General features: G+C 42.3%; 1 protein-coding gene and 1 pseudogene across 1 annotated transcript in view; one reads left to right on the forward strand and one right to left on the reverse strand.

The window, feature by feature from the left end:
* The window catches only part of LOC139366344 (alpha-1,3-mannosyl-glycoprotein 4-beta-N-acetylglucosaminyltransferase B), a 161,153-nt gene extending 154,688 nt beyond the window's left edge, over window positions 1-6,465 (reverse strand). The window contains exon 1 of the mRNA XM_071103714.1: window positions 6,074-6,465. Coding sequence (XP_070959815.1) covers window positions 6,074-6,170 — 97 coding nt within the window. The 5' untranslated portion in view covers window positions 6,171-6,465. The remainder of the gene's footprint in view (window positions 1-6,073) is intronic.
* Window positions 6,466-11,260: 4,795 nt separating this feature from the next.
* LOC139366346 (sequestosome-1-like) lies at window positions 11,261-18,229 on the forward strand (annotated as a pseudogene).
* The last annotated feature ends 1,411 nt before the right edge of the window (window positions 18,230-19,640 follow it).

Here is a 19,640-nt window from a genome sequence, read left to right on the forward strand (position 1 = left end):
AAGAAGGAGAGTGATGGCGTGCTACATCAGATGACCTAGCCTCCACAATCACCCGACCTCAACCCAATTAAGATGGTTTGGGATGAGTTGGACCGCAGAGTGAAGTAAAAGCGGCCAACAATTGCTCAGCATATGTGGGAACTCCTTCAAGACTGTTGAAAAAGCATTCCAGGTGAAGCTGATTGAGAGAATGCCAAGAGTGTGTAAAGCTGTCATCAAGGCAAAGAGTGGCTACTTTGAAGAATCAAAAATATATTGATTTGTTTAACACTTTTTTGGTTACTACATTATTCCATGTGTGTTATTTCATAGTTTTGATGTCTTCACTATTATTCTACAATGTAGAAAACAGTAAAAACAAAGAAAAACCCGTGAAAATCCCTGAATGGTTGCATCACTGTCTGTTAAGCAAATGGGTCGGCCTCTGACCGCAAGGCATTACAGAGGGTAGTGCGTACGGCCCAGTACATCACTGGGGCCAAGCTTCCTGCCATACAGGACCTCTATACCAGGCAGTGTCAGAGGAAGGCCCTAAAAATTGTCAAAGACTCCTGCCACCATAGTCATAGACTGTTGTCTCTGCTACTGCACAGCAAGCAGTACAGGAGTGCCAAGTCTAGGTCAAAAAAGCTTCTTAACACCTTCTACCCCCAAGCCATAAGACCGCCCACCCCCTCTTTTACGCTGCTGCTACTCTCTGGTTACCATCAATGCATAGTCACTGTAACTCTACCTACATGTACAGATTACTTCAACTAACCTGTACAATGTGCCCCTGCACATTGACTCTGTACCGGTACCCCCTGTATATAGCCTCGCTACTGTTATTTTACTGCTGCTCTCAAACATTTTTTTTTTTTTCACTTAACACTTATTTTTCTTAAAACTGCATTGTTGGTTAAGGGCTTGTAAGTAAGCATTCACTGTAAGGTCTACACCGGTTGTACTTGGCGCATGTGACAAATAACATTTGATTTGATTTAATTTGAATGAGTAGGTGTGTCCAAACTTTTGACTGGTACTGTATGTAAATTAATATTTTATTTTCAATAAATTAGCAAACATTTCTAAACACGTTTTCACTTTGTCATTATGGGGTATTGTGTGTAGAAGGGAGAGAAAAAAGACATGATTTAATAAATGTTTTATTTAGACTAACAAAAAAACGTGGAATACGTTAATGGACATGAATACTTTCTAAAGGCACTGTACTTTCCATTTACCCTGGTCGGAAATCTCCCCTTGATGCATGGTCGGAAATAAGACAGTTTAGTCTTATACACAAAGTAAACATAGATACAATTAATGCACAAAGGAAATGCTCAGTAGATGTAATCTTCAGATAAATACTCATTATAAATACCATTTCCTCTTACTTGGTTCCCCCCCTCTTACTCTGCACTGCGTGTAGTTTAAACCCACTCATAGGGCATGCTTTTATGGCTAGCCTCATGACAACGGCCCCCAGCGTCAGACTCTCTCTCTGTGTGTGTGTGTGTGTGTGTGTATAGGGCCACCCACCCCCGCAAGGCGAGAGTTATTGTCAAGGTTACCACAGTCTGCATACAAGTCAGGGATTGGGGACATGGATGGCTGACACACACACACACATGCCTTTGGGCTGTTTGACAGGGGAAGAGCAACTGTGAGTGTGGCAGTGTGTGGCAAAACCAAAACCTGGACAACCTACCAAAGAGTAGAATTCACTCTAACCTGCTTCTAAGTCAAAACAGTAAGATCTACAACACATGGGACAGCATTCTACTTCCAAGTCAATACAGTAAGATATACAACTTTTGGGACAGCAATATTCACAGTCAAGCTGCCTAGTGTGAATTTTAGCACGCTCACTAGAGGTAGTGGAACTAAATGAGGCATGGACTGACATGAGGGTGATACTAGCCATTCAGTACACACACACATACATTTTGTATACAGTTCCCTCCCCCCCTTGTCTGGCTCTCTGTGCCCTGCTGTGGGCAGGCTGTGGATTAGGGGCAGGGCAGAGGGCATGCTGGTTGTGCCAGCTGCTGCCAACTACATCCTTGCCAGCGTTGTCAGTAAATAATGCCACTTATGTGTGGTAAGCCAAACACAGACAAAGTGTAAGACGTGTTTGTGATTGAGTGTGTAAGATCATTGCAGGTCGTTATGAAGGAGATAGAAAGTTGTACATTTACACCGTATGCTAGAACCCACAAGATGAACCTTCATGTGACACCTAGACTAGAGAACACAAAGCCTACCTCACCAGTATCTGTTCTCTCACCAAACATGCAACAGAAAATGCAGTTCTACCCCTTATTGTAAAGACCTGTGGTTGGTCTCCTTGGAGACCAGGTGGGAAGAGAACAGACCCTGTCATTAGTCATGTTTGGCAATAGTCATCCTCTCACCTTTGCATTATATTTAACCATTTACAACTGCTTCCCGACACGCATTTATTGAAACATTTAACTAGATGCTACCTGATCCACCATCCACTGATTTACATGTTCACCTTAACATCCCACACAAAAGAACATTCTAGTTCTCCTCCACAACAGGTGTTTTTTCCCTCTCTTTTCATTCAATCATTATTTTTCTTCAAAGAACTTCTAACAAAAGAAACCACACTGAATACTTGAAAGACAGGATGCTGTATCAAAGGCATGTGAATGTTAATGATAAAGCATTTTTATTTGGAAGCTCGCTAACACACACACACACACACACACACACACCTCTTTAGCAAGCCGTTGTCCCAGTATTGATGAAACTGACCGACATCCTTGGGTTACCCAGTTTCCCAAAAGAAGACCCCGGTCTCTCCCTGCTGGTGGTGTTTGTGTCCACACACACAGGCTCATGTTTCCCCTCATATCTAGCCATGGTCTCGGTGTCGGACTTCTGAACGCAGTGGAGGACTATCAATGTTTCCTCAGACGTACAGAGCAACATGATACCTGCCCCTTCGCATCCCACTGGAACGAGGGAGAGAAAGAGTAGAGGACAAAAGAACAAAGGATCAATCCAAAGTTCCAATGCTCTCAGAATCACCACTCTTCTTTGTGTACTGAAGCGTGGACAAAGACAAGTATGAATATCCACAGAGCACACATTATGGGTGTACTACAGCTTGGAAAACGACACTGACTAGCGAGCTACCTGATAAGACCAGTCTCTGTTTTCTACAACATTCTGTTTGGAGACCACATTAGAATAGCCTATACAAAACCACAACAAAAGCTCAATCAAAAGTGAAACAGAGCATGAGAGAGCAAAAAAAAGGTCTAGCAGGCAGCGAGCATTTGTCCCTACACACCACACCACAATTAAGGTTAGAATTAGTGTTAGGATTAGAATTAAGTTAAGGGTTAGGAGCTAGGGTTGGTTTTAGGGTTAAGGTATGGGTTAGGGAAAATAGGATTTTGAATGGGACTGAATTGTGTGTCCCCACAAGGTTAGTTGTACAAGACTGTGTGTTTGTGTGTGTGTGGTGGCCTATCAGTGACAAACCAACTTTCACATCTCCCAAGAGTCATCGTGCTCCAGGGAATTCCAAAGGCCAAGTCGCATCAGAGAGAAAGTCACTTTGAGGAACTAAACAGAGAATTAGTGTTTCAAAAAGAAAAAGCTTAAGATAAAGGTCTGTTCATGAGAATTCAGATGTACTGAATTAGTTTAGGGTTGTATATAGAGAAACCTGTGTCTTCATGTTCAGTCATTCTTCCACCCATTACATACTTTGTTCACTTACTCACTGACCTGCATTTGTGTATCAATAATTGTAATCAATAATAATTTCTTATTCAATCCAGTCATTCATTCCTGGGAAACATTGACTTATCTGACACTGTTGATATTAAATTGATATCTGACGAGTGGCAAGGTTCAGTGCAGTGTTAATCGGCAAGCACAGATAGATTGAAACAGCCCTCAGCGGAATAAATGTATCAAACAAGCTTCGGAAATCATGTTTAGCTGTTTGCTTGACTGAATTAATTTGCCCAAGTGCTGGCTGGCTCGGAGGGGCGCATCGAGACACTTACTGACACACACAGCGGTACAATCTCTCCCTGTTTCGCTCCCAAGTTAATTGCCATCAGTCCAGGAGTCAATTTCAGTCACATACCCCAGTCAACAACACATGACTGTAGACAGGATGCACAAGACATAAATATGGCCTTCCACAGGAAACCATGGTGATAATGAGGAGCATGATATCTTGACAGGAAACATGGGGGGGGGGGGGGCAGAGAGGAAGGGAGGAGATGCAGTTTCTCCACAATTAACTCATAATATAAGGCATGTTAACAGTCTTAATAAGCTACACTGCACACACAACCTTCCCACTCCTTGCCTGCCCCTTGTGATCGAAGATTTGTTGGGGAAGGTATGTCATTATTTTGATATGACACAGGGAATTTGTTGGAGTTGATTGATTTCAGAATGCATCTTTCATCACATTATAGTCTATGTTTCACTCTCTGTGCCCAACATATCCTCTCTGTAGCACAACCTAAACATAGCAATCAGGAAAGTGTAAAGACCCCCAGGATCAATTATCTAACTGTTATATTAGGACTGCTATTATTAGATAATAACTGGCAATTTGGGAAGGTAAATGTGCAGTGTGTCTAGAAACATTCCCCAAAGTATGTGTTTGGCATGAAAACATTCATCTTTGTGTGGAGGGCTCTAGCAGAATGAAAAATGAACCTACATCCAGCTAGAGCTCTGGTGTAAACTACACACACCCAACACAGTGCAGGTGCACTTCCACTATGGTGCTAATGTTGTGTTAGCTCCCGAGAAGCATCATCTCAAGCTTTTTAAAGGGTTGATTCCATTGGAGGGAAACCAACTAGAAATAGACATGAGTCATTACCCTATCAGGTTTCTCTGAAATGTGGCACCAACGTCCAGGGAATTTTGCCACTGCACTATAACAGGGAGAAACGGCTGGATTTCAGATCTATCGTACTAATCTTATGGGAATTGGCCTCATGACATGTTTTCTTTTTCTTCAACATTTTTATAAGATATTTTTCATCATTACAAAAACAGATAATCATGACATCATACATTAAAGTTCCCAACAACATTGTGAGAGACAGTGGCTTTCACGTCCCTATTTAGTTTAACAGACTTTATCAAGGTACTTCTATGCAGAGTTCGATGACTAATAATCACTGAAGAGGAAAGCATACATAGTTGTGATTTTGTTTGTTATAGCCTCTCAGTGTAGAGAACATTTGGCAGGGACCAAAGGGGAGTGTAAGGCTGTCAAAGCCATGGGGGGTCCATGAAAGACATGTGTGTGAACTGTCAATAACTATAACAGCCAGCACTTTGAGGGAAGTATCAACCTAGGAAGGGCAGGTCCCCTTGCACAACAACTTCAAAGCCCACAAAGCTCTATAAAATGTACAAACAAAGGGGAAAAAAATCCATCCATGCATGCACAATCCACAGCCACCTTGCAGGTTGCAGAGGTAGAATTTTGCAAGTTCAACCACCAGTCAATTCGATTCCAGAACGTTAGATGCTGAAGTGGCCGAATGTTGCAAACGTCTGCAGGGAGAACCCTTTCTAAAAGCCAGAGCTACACAGAAACATTGGATCAGCATGAATAATCTACAGCTACTTTGTGTCAATCTTGATGCCTGAGATGCGCGCTTTGCGCAATCGGATTCATAATGTCAACGCTGTGTTTATACAGTGGAAAATATACCAGATATCACTCTGCAAGCGCAGGCTGATGAATATAAAAACGCTTGTCCTGGGGGCCTTTCGAATTATGTATTTATCAACATAACCTGCTCAATGTAAGCAAAAGCTGCAAGGAAAATGCGTGACAAAGGTAGAGGGTCTGACCGTACCACCCGGTGAAAACTCTATCCTATTCTTCACGGTCGAAGGATAACAACATGCCAATATCACACACCAACACCAGCAGCTTATTTCCAAACACACAAACGCAAGTGAACGCGACACGATATCAGACCGATATATTGTGTAGGCTCGGGTCTCCGATAGCAGACGCCTCAACCCACCCCCGCCGCGTGGTGCGTTATAGCGGCTACCTTACCTTTGGAATTGCTGAATGCCGTGTACCAGGAGAGCGAAATGAGTCCGCATAGACCAAACAATACGACCGTTAGGAAGGTGCCATTTCGGAGCCTCATCTCCGGATCCCCGGGCTCATGTCCGAACCGAGTGCGGGGTATCTGGGCTCTCTCTGCTCGTTTGCGGTGCTTCCAGGAGATAAATGCCTCTTTACGCCTGGCAGTCGGAGCGGAGGACTGGGTTTGTTATTGCGCGGCGCTCTGCTCTCGGGTAGACTACTCAGTCGCACAAGCATGCAATGCTCACCAAGAAGGGTTGCCAAAAAAGGGGGGGATATTTTTTCTCTCTCCTCGAGTCAGAGCGGAGTGGTTAAAGAGATACCATACAGTGTTGCAAGTGGGCGTTGGGAAATGTGAAAGGCAGCAGCTCCAGGTTGATGTTCATGTTCATATTCCGCTCATTTAATTTAATGACGTAGGCCTAAATGCCCGAGGTAGCCTACAAGTGCTTCTTCATCCATTCGGATACTGAGCCTGGCAGGCAAGTGAATTGCAAGTGCAGCACCAAGAGGCAAGAATGAAATAGCCTCACTTGGCTGAAACATTTGACAGTGCTTTACATTTAATTTTACTTCTGCTATAACGTGGAAAGGCAAACCATGTGCCCAAATCCATATGGGTTATTTAGCCTACCTAGAAGCGGGTGTCAATTAAACACCTTTTCGTTGAAAAATAAACCTAATTCAAATTTTGGGTCCGAATGAGCAGTGCATTTCTCTCCACATCTGGCCGGAACACACATGTTATATAGGCTGCACTAATTAGCCAAATTAACAAACCATTACGCAAACTGTTTACAGATGTCAGTCGCTCTGAAAACAAGCTGCAAACATACTCACTACTACTGTCGAATGAATGAACAGGTAGTCTATTTTACAAAAATATTTTTTTCTTAAAGAAAACGTATTTTTCAAACTATTTTTACTTAACTAGGCAAGTCAGATAAGTGATGACAGCCTAGAAACAGTGGGTTTAACTTCCTTGTTCAGGGGCAGAACGCCAGATGTTTACCTCGTCAGCTTTCGGTCCAACGCTCTAACCGCTAGGCTACCTGCCGCCCCTATCCAACAAGACACTTTCTTGTCAGTCAACTTTTTTTTGTTTTGATAAATGCGCCATAAAATGTATCATAATACAGGAATAATGTCAGCAAATGAAATTATATCCATAGAGGTTATTCCAATGAAAATGGCCCCGTGTGGCTCAGTTGGTAGAGCGTGGAGTTTGCAACACCAATGTTGTGGTTGAGATTAACCCAGGGGACCAGTACGGAAAATGTATGCACTAACTACTACGTACTGTAAATCGCTCTGGATAAGAGGGTCTCCTAAATTTAAAAAATGTAAGTGACAGACAATACCATTAAACAATATCATTTTTAACATAAATAATTTGCCAGGAAAAGAAGGCAAAACTGCAACAAGGTGTGCAGGAACTTCTCAGCAATATCTTAAAATGTTAATAGGTCCCTGCCTTGCACCATGTAGTAGACTAGGCACATGGTTCGTGGAGAAATGCTATCACCTAGCGGTGAAAGAAAAACTTTACACGTGGCTCATTTACTACTTTACGTACGTCTTGGTTTTGACTAGACGGATTACATTTTTTGTCTGATTTTACTTTTCGTTGCAGCAGGGTTGGAGAATTTACACAGAAGGTTAGAATAATTAACGTAGCAGGTTAGGAGAATCCCTTATAGCCATGACCTTGCGCCTTTTCCCTACCATTATTGCTAAAGTGACAATTACTCATCAAGATAACCATGGGATAACCTTAAATTACCCTATGAACATGGTCATTCAAGCTTTATGGCAACAATGATAGATTAATTGGACACAGAGTAACAACAATAATTTATAAAAGCACAACAAAAAATGAATTCAGTCATAATCCAGAGATTTGACGGTTGAGATCCACGAATTATTATGACAACATAGTAATACACCCACAAACAAATTTGATCTAGTTTATAAAAAACATGTTTCTAGAAGCATCGTGCGCGTTCTACGGATTACCAAACTCGCCGGGGAAAAAAATATACTGTTTGATAAAGCGGTCATGGGACCTATGCGTCAGAATCAGGTGACGGAGCACCACTAAGAGGCAGTAAAGCAGGATGAGACGAAAAGTAACGCTATTTCACACAGCTTTCATCAGACGCTTCACGTTGGTTGCATATTTTCTGATTGAGGTTGCATCGAACATTGCCTAATGCAATGTATCACCTCGAAGGTGTAATGATCAAATTTCATAATTTTCGTATAGGCTAGGCTACTGCACAATAATGAATAACAAACGAATACAATTGTGTGTAACCGAGATCATTTTGGTAGATATATTGAAATTGATTTTGGTAGATATATTGAATTTAATTTTGGTAGATACAGTACCAGTCAAAAGTTTGGACACACCTACTCATTCAAGGTTTTTTTTTCATTTTTTACTATTTTCTAAATTGTAAAATAATAGTGAAGACATAATAGTGAAGACAAAAGTATGAAATAACACATATGGAATCATGTAGTAACCAAAAAAAAGTGTTCAACAAATCAAAAAATATTTGAGATTTTAGAGTCTTCAAAGTAGCCACTGTTTGCCTTGATGACATCTTTGCACTCGCCTGGCATTCTCTCAACCAGCTTCACCTGGAATGCTTTTCCAACAGTCTTGAAGGAGTTCCCACATATGCTGAGCACTTGTTGGCTGCTTTTGCTTCACTCTGTGGTCCAACTCATCTCAAACCATCTCAATTGGATTGAGGTCGGGTGATTGTGGAGGCCAGGTCATCTGATGCAGCACTCCATCACTCTCCTTGGTCAAATAGCTCGTATACAGCCTGAAGGTGTGTTGGGTCATTGTCCTGTTGAAAAACAAATGATAGTCCCACTAAGCGCAAACCAGATGGGATGGCATATCACTGCAGAATGCTGTGGTAGCCATGCTGGTTAAGGGTGCCTTGAATTCTAAATAAAGCACTAACAGTGCCACCAGCAAAGCACCACCACACCTCCATGCTTCATGGTGGGAACAACACATGCGGAGATCATCCGTTCACCTACTTACTATACGTCTCACAAAGACATGGCCCAAGCAAGTATTTTCTTCTTATTGGTGTCCTTTATTAGTGTTTTTTGTTGTTGCAGCAATTCGACCATGAAGGCCTGATTCACTCCGTCTACTCTGAATAGTTGATGTTGAGATGTGTCTGTTACTTGAACTCTGTGAAGCATTTATTTGGGCTGCAATTTCTGAGGCTGGTAACTCTAATGAACTTACCGCTGCTGCAGAGGTTAACTCTGGCCCTTACTTTCCTGTTGCAGAACTCGTGAGAGCCAGTTTCATCATACCGCTTGATGGTTTTTGCGACCGAACTTGAAGAAGCTTTCAAAGTTGTTGAAATTTTCCGGATTGACTGACCTTCATGTTTTAAAGTAATGATGGACTGTTGTTTGTCTTTGCTTATTTGAGCTGTTCTTGCAATTATGTGGACTTGGTATTTTACCAAATAGGGCTATCCTTTATATACCACCCCTACTCTGTCACAACACAACTGATGGGCCCAAACGCATTAAGAAGGAAAGAAAATCCACAAATTAACTTTTAACAAGGCACACCTGTTTATTGAAATGCATTCCAGGTGACTACCTCATGAAGCTGGTTGAGAGAATGCCAAGAGTGTGCAAAGCTGTCATCAAGGCAAAGGGTGGCTACTTTGAAGAATCTCAAATATAAAATATATTTTGATTCGCTTAACACTTTTTTTGGTTACTACATGATTCCATATGTGTTATTTCATAGTTTTGATGTCTTCACTATTATTCTACATAGAATAATAGTAAAACATAAAGAAAAACCCTTTCATGAGTAGGTGTGTCCAAACTTTTGACTGGTACTGTATATTGAAAAATAATAAATAAAGTGACCTATTATGAAACATATTGTATCTCATGTCTTGTTTAAGGCCATGGAACCAACTTGTTTCACTCATGATGACTGCAAGAATGCTTAGTCAAAGTAGACCAACAAGGCTAGGACACAGTCTTTCGTATATGTCTATAGGCACTAAAACAAGGTGCATGGTGATGTAGGTGTATTATGGACTTTGTATTAGCCTATACCCCTATAACTTAGAATTCTGCTATACAGAAGTAGGTAACTCGTGAACTAATGGAATCTGTCCCTCTCACTACTATAGGCCTAGTGTTATTAAGACTAATAATAAAATAGTAATAGAATAGATCGAGGCTATGGGGATTTTTTTTATCGAGAAAAATCAGGCTTCAATACAAGCCCCTCTTCAAATATCATCACAGTCATCGAGGTCAATGTGTATTTTTTATTTTATTTAACTAGGCAAGTCAAGGTCAATGTTTGAAGTGACTGAAACAGTTCGAGCTAGTGTTGATCAACACTGATCTCACGCGGGGAATTCCGGTACGGAAAGTGCCTTGTCATACCTCGGCCTCTAACTTCATTCAACCTTTAGCGTCCCACCCATTTGTTTCAATTAGCTTGGAAGCCTTTTGCGCACAACAACAGGAGCAAAGCGTTGTCATTTAGTTAGTGCTATCCGGTATCCTTGGGACATCCCTACCCTAAACCCAACCCTGACCTTAAATCGAGAATCAGCAGTAGAAACAGTAACAAAGCATTTTCCCTTCCCTGTTTCCCTTCCCTGCTAAAAAAGCTTATGGATAGGGCTTGAGAAATTTAACCACTCACAAATTCATAGACATAGCTTTGGATGCAAGGACTGACCATCCATGATATCAAAATCATAGCCTCAAAACATGGTTAAAACGTTTGTTTACGTTTACTTTGTATAAAACCAGTTAATTTGGGGTTTTGATGGGGACGGTTGAACTACGGCATTTATTTATAAGTTATATCTTTCAAAATCAATGTGTACATATAATTCATTTAAAAGTCAAAAAGTGGATGGAGCAACTTCTGATTACCCATTTAATCCCTACCCGTACAGTAACCCTTACATTTCTACTTTAATGGAGGGTATGGACGTCCCATTGAGCAAAAATACCACGTACCTTCGCCATTTAGAAACGGTGGACTTCCCCATGAAGCCGCTCCAAGCCCTCGTGATTGGCTAGACAGCTGCATAAATATTACACGTGACGCCATATAAGGTTTATAAACGGAACTGTACCCAGAAAAGCACGACGCACTGACAGCGATCGAGTTTGCAGTGGAACGGGCCTTCAACATTTTAACTGCGCAACAAATATTTCGGAGCGAGTATAGGGCTGAAATTGTGAAAAGAATCAACCATGTCTATGACCGTCAAAGCCTATCTCCTTGGGAAGGAGGATGCGCCGAAAGAAATTCGTCGCATTGCTGTGGACCAAGATGTTTCAACGAGTTTTGAGTATCTGAAAAAAAAGGTTGAGGATGTTTTCTCAACCCTGCGAAATGTCACCTATCAAATGTTTTACAAAGGTAAGCTTATACTAGTGAACCATTTATAGGAATCCACTGTAGTGTTTTCGATTGCGTTTATTATGTTGTCATATCTGAATATTGCTGTTGGGCTGTAATCTTCCATAATATTATCCGCCGCGCGCAGCGCAGTGCGCACTGAACAAACTAGACTACTGATAAATGTCGAAGCATAGACCAGCGTGTCAAAATTGCAATACATTCAATAATCTCCCGACCAACAGAGCTCAACAAGACAATTTGTCTTTATGCACCATATTGAACTATATAAATCGGATAGAGTTGGTACACAGAGCGTTTTTACAGGCCTACATTTAACATAGCATTTCATGGTGAATGTCAAGAGAAATTGAGTGAGCAGGCCCTGTTTCATTTGTCATACATGCGACGTGGTAAATTTAAATCGGTTACCAATTATAGTCTTCATCCTTCAACAGGTGAAGGTTGTTATACTACATTTCTCTAAACTAGCCCTGCCTAAACACCTGGCAGTTCATAGTGGACAAAACATCCATTCATTTTAACATGGGATACAGTGAAGGGGGCACTTTTTTTTATTTTTTTATATGCCAATGTTTAGGCTTTTAGGATTGCTAAATGAAGTCTCTTGCCGTAACTTAGCAACACAGTTAATACCAATTTAGCAACACAGGTTAATACCAACTCTATTAGCGCTCTACTCCCAATAAGCCTCCTCAACCCAAGGGAATCAGAGGTGACCTTATTTCATACAGTAATAATATTGACTGGTACCACAACATTTACAGTGCCTTGCGAAAGTATTCGGCCCCCTTGAACTTTGCGACCTTTTGCCACATTTCAGGCTTCAAACATAAAGATATAAAACTGTATTTTTTTGTGAAGAATCAACAACAAGTGGGACACAATCATGAAGTGGAACGACATTTATTGGATATTTCAAACTTTTTTAACAAATCAAAAACTGAAAAATTGGGCGTGCAAAATTATTCAGCCCCCTTAAGTTAATACTTTGTAGCGCCACCTTTTGCTGCGATTACAGCTGTAAGTCGCTTGGGGTATGTCTATCAGTTTTGTACATCGAGAGACTGAAATTTTTTCCCATTCCTCCTTGCAAAACAGCTCGAGCTCAGTGAGGTTGGATGGAGAGCATTTGTGAACAGCAGTTTTCAGTTCTTTCCACAGATTCTCGATTGGATTCAGGTCTGGACTTTGACTTGGCCATTCTAACACCTGGATATGTTTATTTTTGAACCATTCCATTGTAGATTTTGCTTTATGTTTTGGATCATTGTCTTGTTGGAAGACAAATCTCCATCCCAGTCTCAGGTCTTTTGCAGACTCCATCAGGTTTTCTTCCAGAATGGTCGTGTATTTGGCTCCATCCATCTTCCCATCAATTTTAACCATCTTCCCTGTCCCTGCTGAAGAAAAGCAGGCCCAAACCATGATGCTGCCACCACCATGTTTGACAGTGGGGATGGTGTGTTCAGGGTGATGAGCTGTGTTGCTTTTACGCCAAACATAACGTTTTGCATTGTTGCCAAAAAGTTCAATTTTGGTTTCATCTGACCAGAGCACCTTCTTCCACATGTTTGGTGTGTCTCCCAGGTGGCTTGTGGCAAACTTTAAACGACACTTTTTATGGATATCTTTAAGAAATTGCTTTCTTCTTGCCACTCTTCCATAAAGGCCAGATTTGTGCAATATACGACTGATTGTTGTCCTATGGACAGAGTCTCCCACCTCAGCTGTAGATCTCTGCAGTTCATCCAGAGTGATTATGGGCCTCTTGGCTGCATCTCTGATCAGTCTTCTCCTTGTATGAGCGGAAAGTTTAGAGGGACGGCCAGGTCTTGGTAGATTTGCAGTGGTCTGATACTCCTTCCATTTCAATATTATCGCTTGCACAGTGCTCCTTGGGATGTTTAAAGCTTGGGAAATCTTTTTGTATCCAAATCCGGCTTTAAACTTCTTCACAACAGTATCTCGGACCTGCCTGTTCCTTGTTCTTCGTGATGCTCTCTGCGCTTTTAACGGACCTCTGAGACTATCACAGTGCAGGTGCATTTATACGGAGACTTGATTACACACAGGTGGATTGTATTTATCATCATTAGTCATTTAGGTCAACATTGGATCATTCAGAGATCCTCACTGAACTTCTGGAGAGAGTTTGCTGCACTGAAAGTAAAGGGACTGAATAATTTTGCACGCCCAATTTTTCAGTTTGATTTGTTAAAACAGTTTGAAATATCCAATAAATGTCGTTCCACTTCATGATTGTGTCCCACTTGTTGTTGATTCTTCACAAAAAAATACAGTTTTATATCTTTATGTTTGAAGCCTGAAATGTGGCAGATGGTCGCAAAGTTCAAGGGGGCCGAATACTTTCGCAAGGCACTGTACGTTTTCCATATTGGGCATCAGGGTTGGGGTCAATTAAATTCCAACAGTCACACCAGGTAGTGAATTATACTATTCAATATTAATTGATAAGACTGCATTGATTTTTTTTAAAAAAGGGGCATTTTCAAAAAAACTAACTTGGAAAATGACAATCCTGTTGGTCTTAGCACAACACCTTTTGTATTAACAATATTCCTTAAACTAACCATTGTTCTTCAAATAAAAAAGCTAGTGAGGATAAACTGTGGACAGTTGTCCTTACTTGTGAACTCTGGCAGCTATTATGTAATTATCTGGGTGAGATGTGACCTCTTTATTTTCTACCCAGATGAAGACGGTGACATGATCGCCTTCTCCACTGATGATGAGCTCATCATGGGCCTCACCTGCATCAAGGACTACACCTTCCGCCTCTTCATCAAGGGTGAGTCTTGTGATCAAATTAATAGAATTGTTACTAATGTGTAATGTATTAAGTCAACATTACTGGAATAACTTAGCATTCTCATTGTTACTGACACATTTTAGTTCATAAGTACACCCGCTAGACCCATTGCTGACAGGTGTATAAAATTGAGCACAGTCATGCAATCTCAACAGACAAACAATGGCAGGAGAATGACCATACTGAATAGCTCAGTGACTCAATGTGGCACTGTCATAGGATGCCACCTTTCCAACAAGTCAGTATATCAAATATCTGCCCTGCTAGAGCTGCACAGGTCAATTAAGTGGTGTTATTGTGAAGTGGAAATGTCTAGGAGCAATGCTGCTCAGCAGCAAAGTGGTATGCCACACAAGCTCACAGAACAGGACCGCGGAATGCTGAAGCACATAAGTCGTCTGTCCTCTTTTGCAACATACTGCCGAGTTCCAAACTGCCTTTGGTAGCAATGTCAGCACAAGAACTGTTTGCCGGGAGCTTCATTAAATGGCTTTCCATGGCCGAGCAGCCGCATACAAGCCTAAGATCACCATGCGCGATACCATCTCTAGAGTGATGAATCACCCTTCACTTTCTAGCAATCTGACAGATGAATCTTGGTTTGGCAGATGCCAGGAGAACACTACCTGCCCGACTGCATAATGCCAATTGTAAAGTTTGGTGGAAGATAAATAATGGTCTGTGGCTGTTTTTCATGGTTCAGGCTAGGCACCTTAGCTCCAGTGAAGGGAAATGTTAACGCTACAGCATATAATGACATTCTAGATGATTCTGTGCTTCCAACTTTGTGGTACAGTTTGGGGAAGGCCCTTTCCTATTTCAGCATGACAATGCCCCCATGCACAAAGTGAGGTCCATACAGAAATGGTTTGTTGAGATCGGTGTGGAAGAACTTGACTGGCCTGCACAGAGCTCTGACCTCAACCCCATCAAACATCTTTGGGATAAATTGGAACACTGACTTTGAGCCAGGCCTAATCACCCAACAGCAGTGCCCGACCTCACTAATGACCGTGGCTGAATGGAAGCAAGTCCCCGCAGCAATGTTCCAATATGTAGTGCAGGGATCCTCAACTAGATTCAGCCGTGGGCCGATTTAGTTCTCTTGGGCGGATGGCCAGGGGGCCGAAAAGATAACAATTTGTAGCCTGCAACTTGACCGCAAGAAGCCCAAACAGATATGTTTGAATAAAACAATTTCAATCCTTGCTTTACATTTGTAAAGCAAGGATTGCCTGGGAATACTTGGAACATATATATTTTTTTACATCCAACAATGTAAATTCCCCTTCCCAGAAACTACTTTTTATATTTTTTTGCTCAGAACTTGGGGGGCCAAATAAAAACCCCTGCAGTCCAAATTCGGGTCGCCAGTTGGGTAACCCTGATGTAGTGGAAAGCCTTCCAAGAAGAGTGTGGGGTGGGGGGAAACTTCATATTAATGACTATGATTTTGGAATGAGATGTTCGAGTAGGTATCTACAAACTTTTGGTTATGTAGTGAACTTTCTTTTCTTTACAGAGAAGAAGGAGCATAGGCGTGAATTCCCTGCTTTTGCCTTCCCCGGGGGTGTCCCCCCTTTCGCCTTCCCCCCTCCCCCTGGAACACCTCATATGGGACATCCCCCACCTCACGGTCACCATGGTCATGGCCACCATGGTCATGGGCCCCCCCATGGTGCACCCCAATGTGACCTGTGACGAATGTGAGGGCTCGGTGGCGGGGACCCGCTTCAAGTGCACAGTGTGCCCTGACTATGACCTGTGCTCCACGTGCCAAGCCAAGGGGCTACACAAGGAGCACGTCCTCCTGCCCATCTGGCACCCCTTCAACAACGCATTTGAGGTGAGACCCATATGTTATGTGTTTATGCCTTTTTTTCCTAAGTGGATATATTTGCATATGAGTAATTTAAAACGCTATTAAAATATTTTTTTTAGTCCAGGAACAAAATGTATGTGTGGTTAGGGGAGAAATGGCCTCTATAATTGTTCTTCTACTCAGTGGTTCCCTCGTGGGAAGTGGATGAGGAAGATGAGGCACTGCACGTGGGCTCAGGCCCAAAGCCAGGCCCAGCCTGGTCCCTCTGGGTCCCAGCCAGGCCAGGTAGCCCCAGGGGACAGACAGCCCTCTGATGCCTCATCTGCTGCCTCCCAGCAGTCCCAAGCCAATATGGATTACCTGAAGAACATTGGAGAAGGGGTGGCAGCCATGCTTAGCCCACTGGGTAAGACCAAGAGAAAAGCTCCATATAATAGTTTTATTATTATCAATCCATTATTTGAAATGTACTGACCACTCTACATGTAAATGCACTGAAATGGCTTACTTACAATATGTTGCCTGCAGGTATCGATGTGGATATTGATGTGGAGCTGGAGGCAAAGAGGACCAAGGTGATTACCCCCAATCCGTCCCCACCTGGGTCAGGAGGCCCCCCCAGTGCTAGGAGCAACAATGGGACAGGGGTGTCCGAGGGAGATGGGACTAAAGAGGGGGACATGGAGGTGGACGGGCTTAGCAGCCTAGGGAGCGCAAGTGATTTAGCTACGGTATGATGCACACAAGAGAGAGTTAATTCTAATTTAACATTGTGATTTAATCAAAAGTAATGGTGAAGAATAAAATACATTGGTCTCTCTGAGATGGTATATATTGTTGAACTCTATGTAACTTTCTGTGTAGGGTGGTAAAGACCCAGGGGGCAGTGGTGACGATGAGTGGACCCACCTGACCTCCAAGGAGGTGGATCCCTCTACAGGTGAGCTCCAGTCTCTCAGGGTAGGCGAGGAGGGCTCTCTGGAAGCCCCGAGGTCCCCTGTCCCCCAGGGTCCCTCACAGGAACCACAGAAGTCCCTCACTCTCGCTGAGGCCGCAGCCTACCCCCACCTTCCTCAAGGTAAGATGGAGGATATGAGTTCTCTTATCTATCACAAGTAGCAGTTGCTGTGGTGATATCCTTATCCTCACTACTAGTAGTAGTAGTGACTTCAGTCAATGGTAGTTATATCCCCATTTAGTAGTAGGCATCATGGTTACTATGATATCCCTGATTACTAGTAGAATTGCCTATGCCAGAGACCGACCCTTCACTGTGTCGTGTCTGTCTAGATGCCGACCCACGCTTGGTGGAGTCCCTGTCCCAGATGCTGGCCATGGGCTTCACAGATGAGGGTGGCTGGCTCACCCGCCTCCTCCACACTAAGGACTGCGACGTCGGGGCCGCCCTGGACACCATCCACTACTCCAAACCCGCCAAGAAGTAACGGGGCCCCAACACCGTACCCTGAGGGACACCTACATCCCCCTATGATAGCCACTTCACCAATACTGCCTTCTCTTCCGTCCCTCTCATTCACACCTCTGGCACTTGCAGTTACTCACACAATAAGTCTATTAGATCTGAATATAATTATTGCGATTTTAAATGTTATGGTTGTACCGACATTTAATTACAGTATAAAGGGTTTGCTAGTCAATATTTATCCAAATGGAAATGTATATTTCTATAACCTTTGTTAATCTCTTTTCAATGGGATGTCATTTAACTGAAAGTGTGAGTTAACATACATGGGTTCATGTTAAATTGGATTGATAAAAGCAGTAAAACAGTTAAGATTAACTAACATAATTTCAGTGTTCACTCAATAGCAAGTATAATCTATTGAGTTTGATTAATCAAGTAACTGTTCTAACACGTATCATGTAGAGTTAATACCAGAAGTAATACATGTTCATTACAGAACCAGGTGAAAGGTGTGAATAATGATTGTCTAACATTGAAAACATTTCTCCCATTTCAAAACCAAATAAAATACTTCTGCAAAGAAACTGGTGTCATTCTCCTACTGTCTCATTAAATACATAGTTGAATAATTAAATGTATTGCCAACATTAAGATTACAAATAATAGTTTGACAGAATCTAGCGATTAAATATTTTGGTCCGCCGTGTCAGTGAAATTATTCATCAGCGGAAACCATTATCAAATTTCAAGCAATTGAATGAGAACTAAATGTTTAAAATGACAACATTCAGTGTTTACAGAAGAATACTAGGCCACTTAGTATTTAGATGCACTCGGCATCTACTGAAAAAGGAGCAACCATTACATGATTTTTCAAATGTCACAATCTGTGGAGGGCAGTGCATGGTCACTTGGTGTGCGGGGGCTGATGACAGACAGGTGCTTTGCTCTCAGGTAAGGACATATAGGCGGGACCTCCGCTATTGGCTGCCTCCCCAAACCCACAATGGGTGATAGTGAACCGAATTATGTCTTCCCCAGAAAACCACAATCCCCACCAATATGGAAATACACCCACAGCCAGGTTGTTGTATAGGGGCCTTCGTATAGTACTGGTCCTTGAGCATCACATTGGAAACTTTTAGAACCAGTGGTATGGAATTCATCCATATGCATTGCAACACTCCAGTTGGTCTCCTCTTCCTCAGGAGGGGCAGAAGTTAGGATCTGGGCCCATTTGGAGGTCTGTGTGACTGCAGTACCCCAGGATCAAGGTCCTGGCTGTGCAGTTGAAGAGAGTTTGTTGTTGAGGGTGGTGCAGTTACATTAGGGGGTTTGTGGTAGACTGGTGGTCTGCAGGGAGCTGATGGTTTGGGAGACCATTCTACAGGGGCAAATGAGCTGGGGTGTCTGACTTAGCTTTGGTAAATACAAACCACATTAGTTTTGTACATACAAGATAGACAGCTTATGTATGAATTAGCATTAGCTGCCGACTTGTGTTGGAGGCATGCTGCCCTCTTCTACAATGATATGCACTCCCCCCATTCTCTTTTCTATGTTGGGCCGCATTAATCCATGCTGTCACAAATACCTATGCTCAATCTAAACACAGATTGTCATAGAAGGGCATAGTATATAATGAGTGGTGCTGGTTTTGGATCAATGTTTTATAATGGTGGCCAGTTGATCCTCCTGTTCCATGACACTGGTGTTATTGAGAATCAGGATTGTGTAGACACACAACAGTGTGAGATGTAGGCTACTGTTTAGGCACAAACATGGAACATAAAAGGCCACTTTAAAATGTGCAGTTTTGTCACAAAACTTGAGGCATCTGTGGTGTTGAGGGAGAATGCAATTGGCATGCTGACTACAGGAATGTCCACCAGAGCTGTTGCCAGAGAATAGAATGTAAATGTCTCTCCCGTAATCCGCCTTCAACGTAATTTTAGAGAATTTGGCAGTATGTCCAACCGGCCTCACAACCGCAGA

This window comes from Oncorhynchus clarkii, chromosome 14 (genome assembly GCF_045791955.1).
Source record: "Oncorhynchus clarkii lewisi isolate Uvic-CL-2024 chromosome 14, UVic_Ocla_1.0, whole genome shotgun sequence".
NCBI classification, from domain to species: domain Eukaryota; kingdom Metazoa; phylum Chordata; class Actinopteri; order Salmoniformes; family Salmonidae; genus Oncorhynchus; species Oncorhynchus clarkii.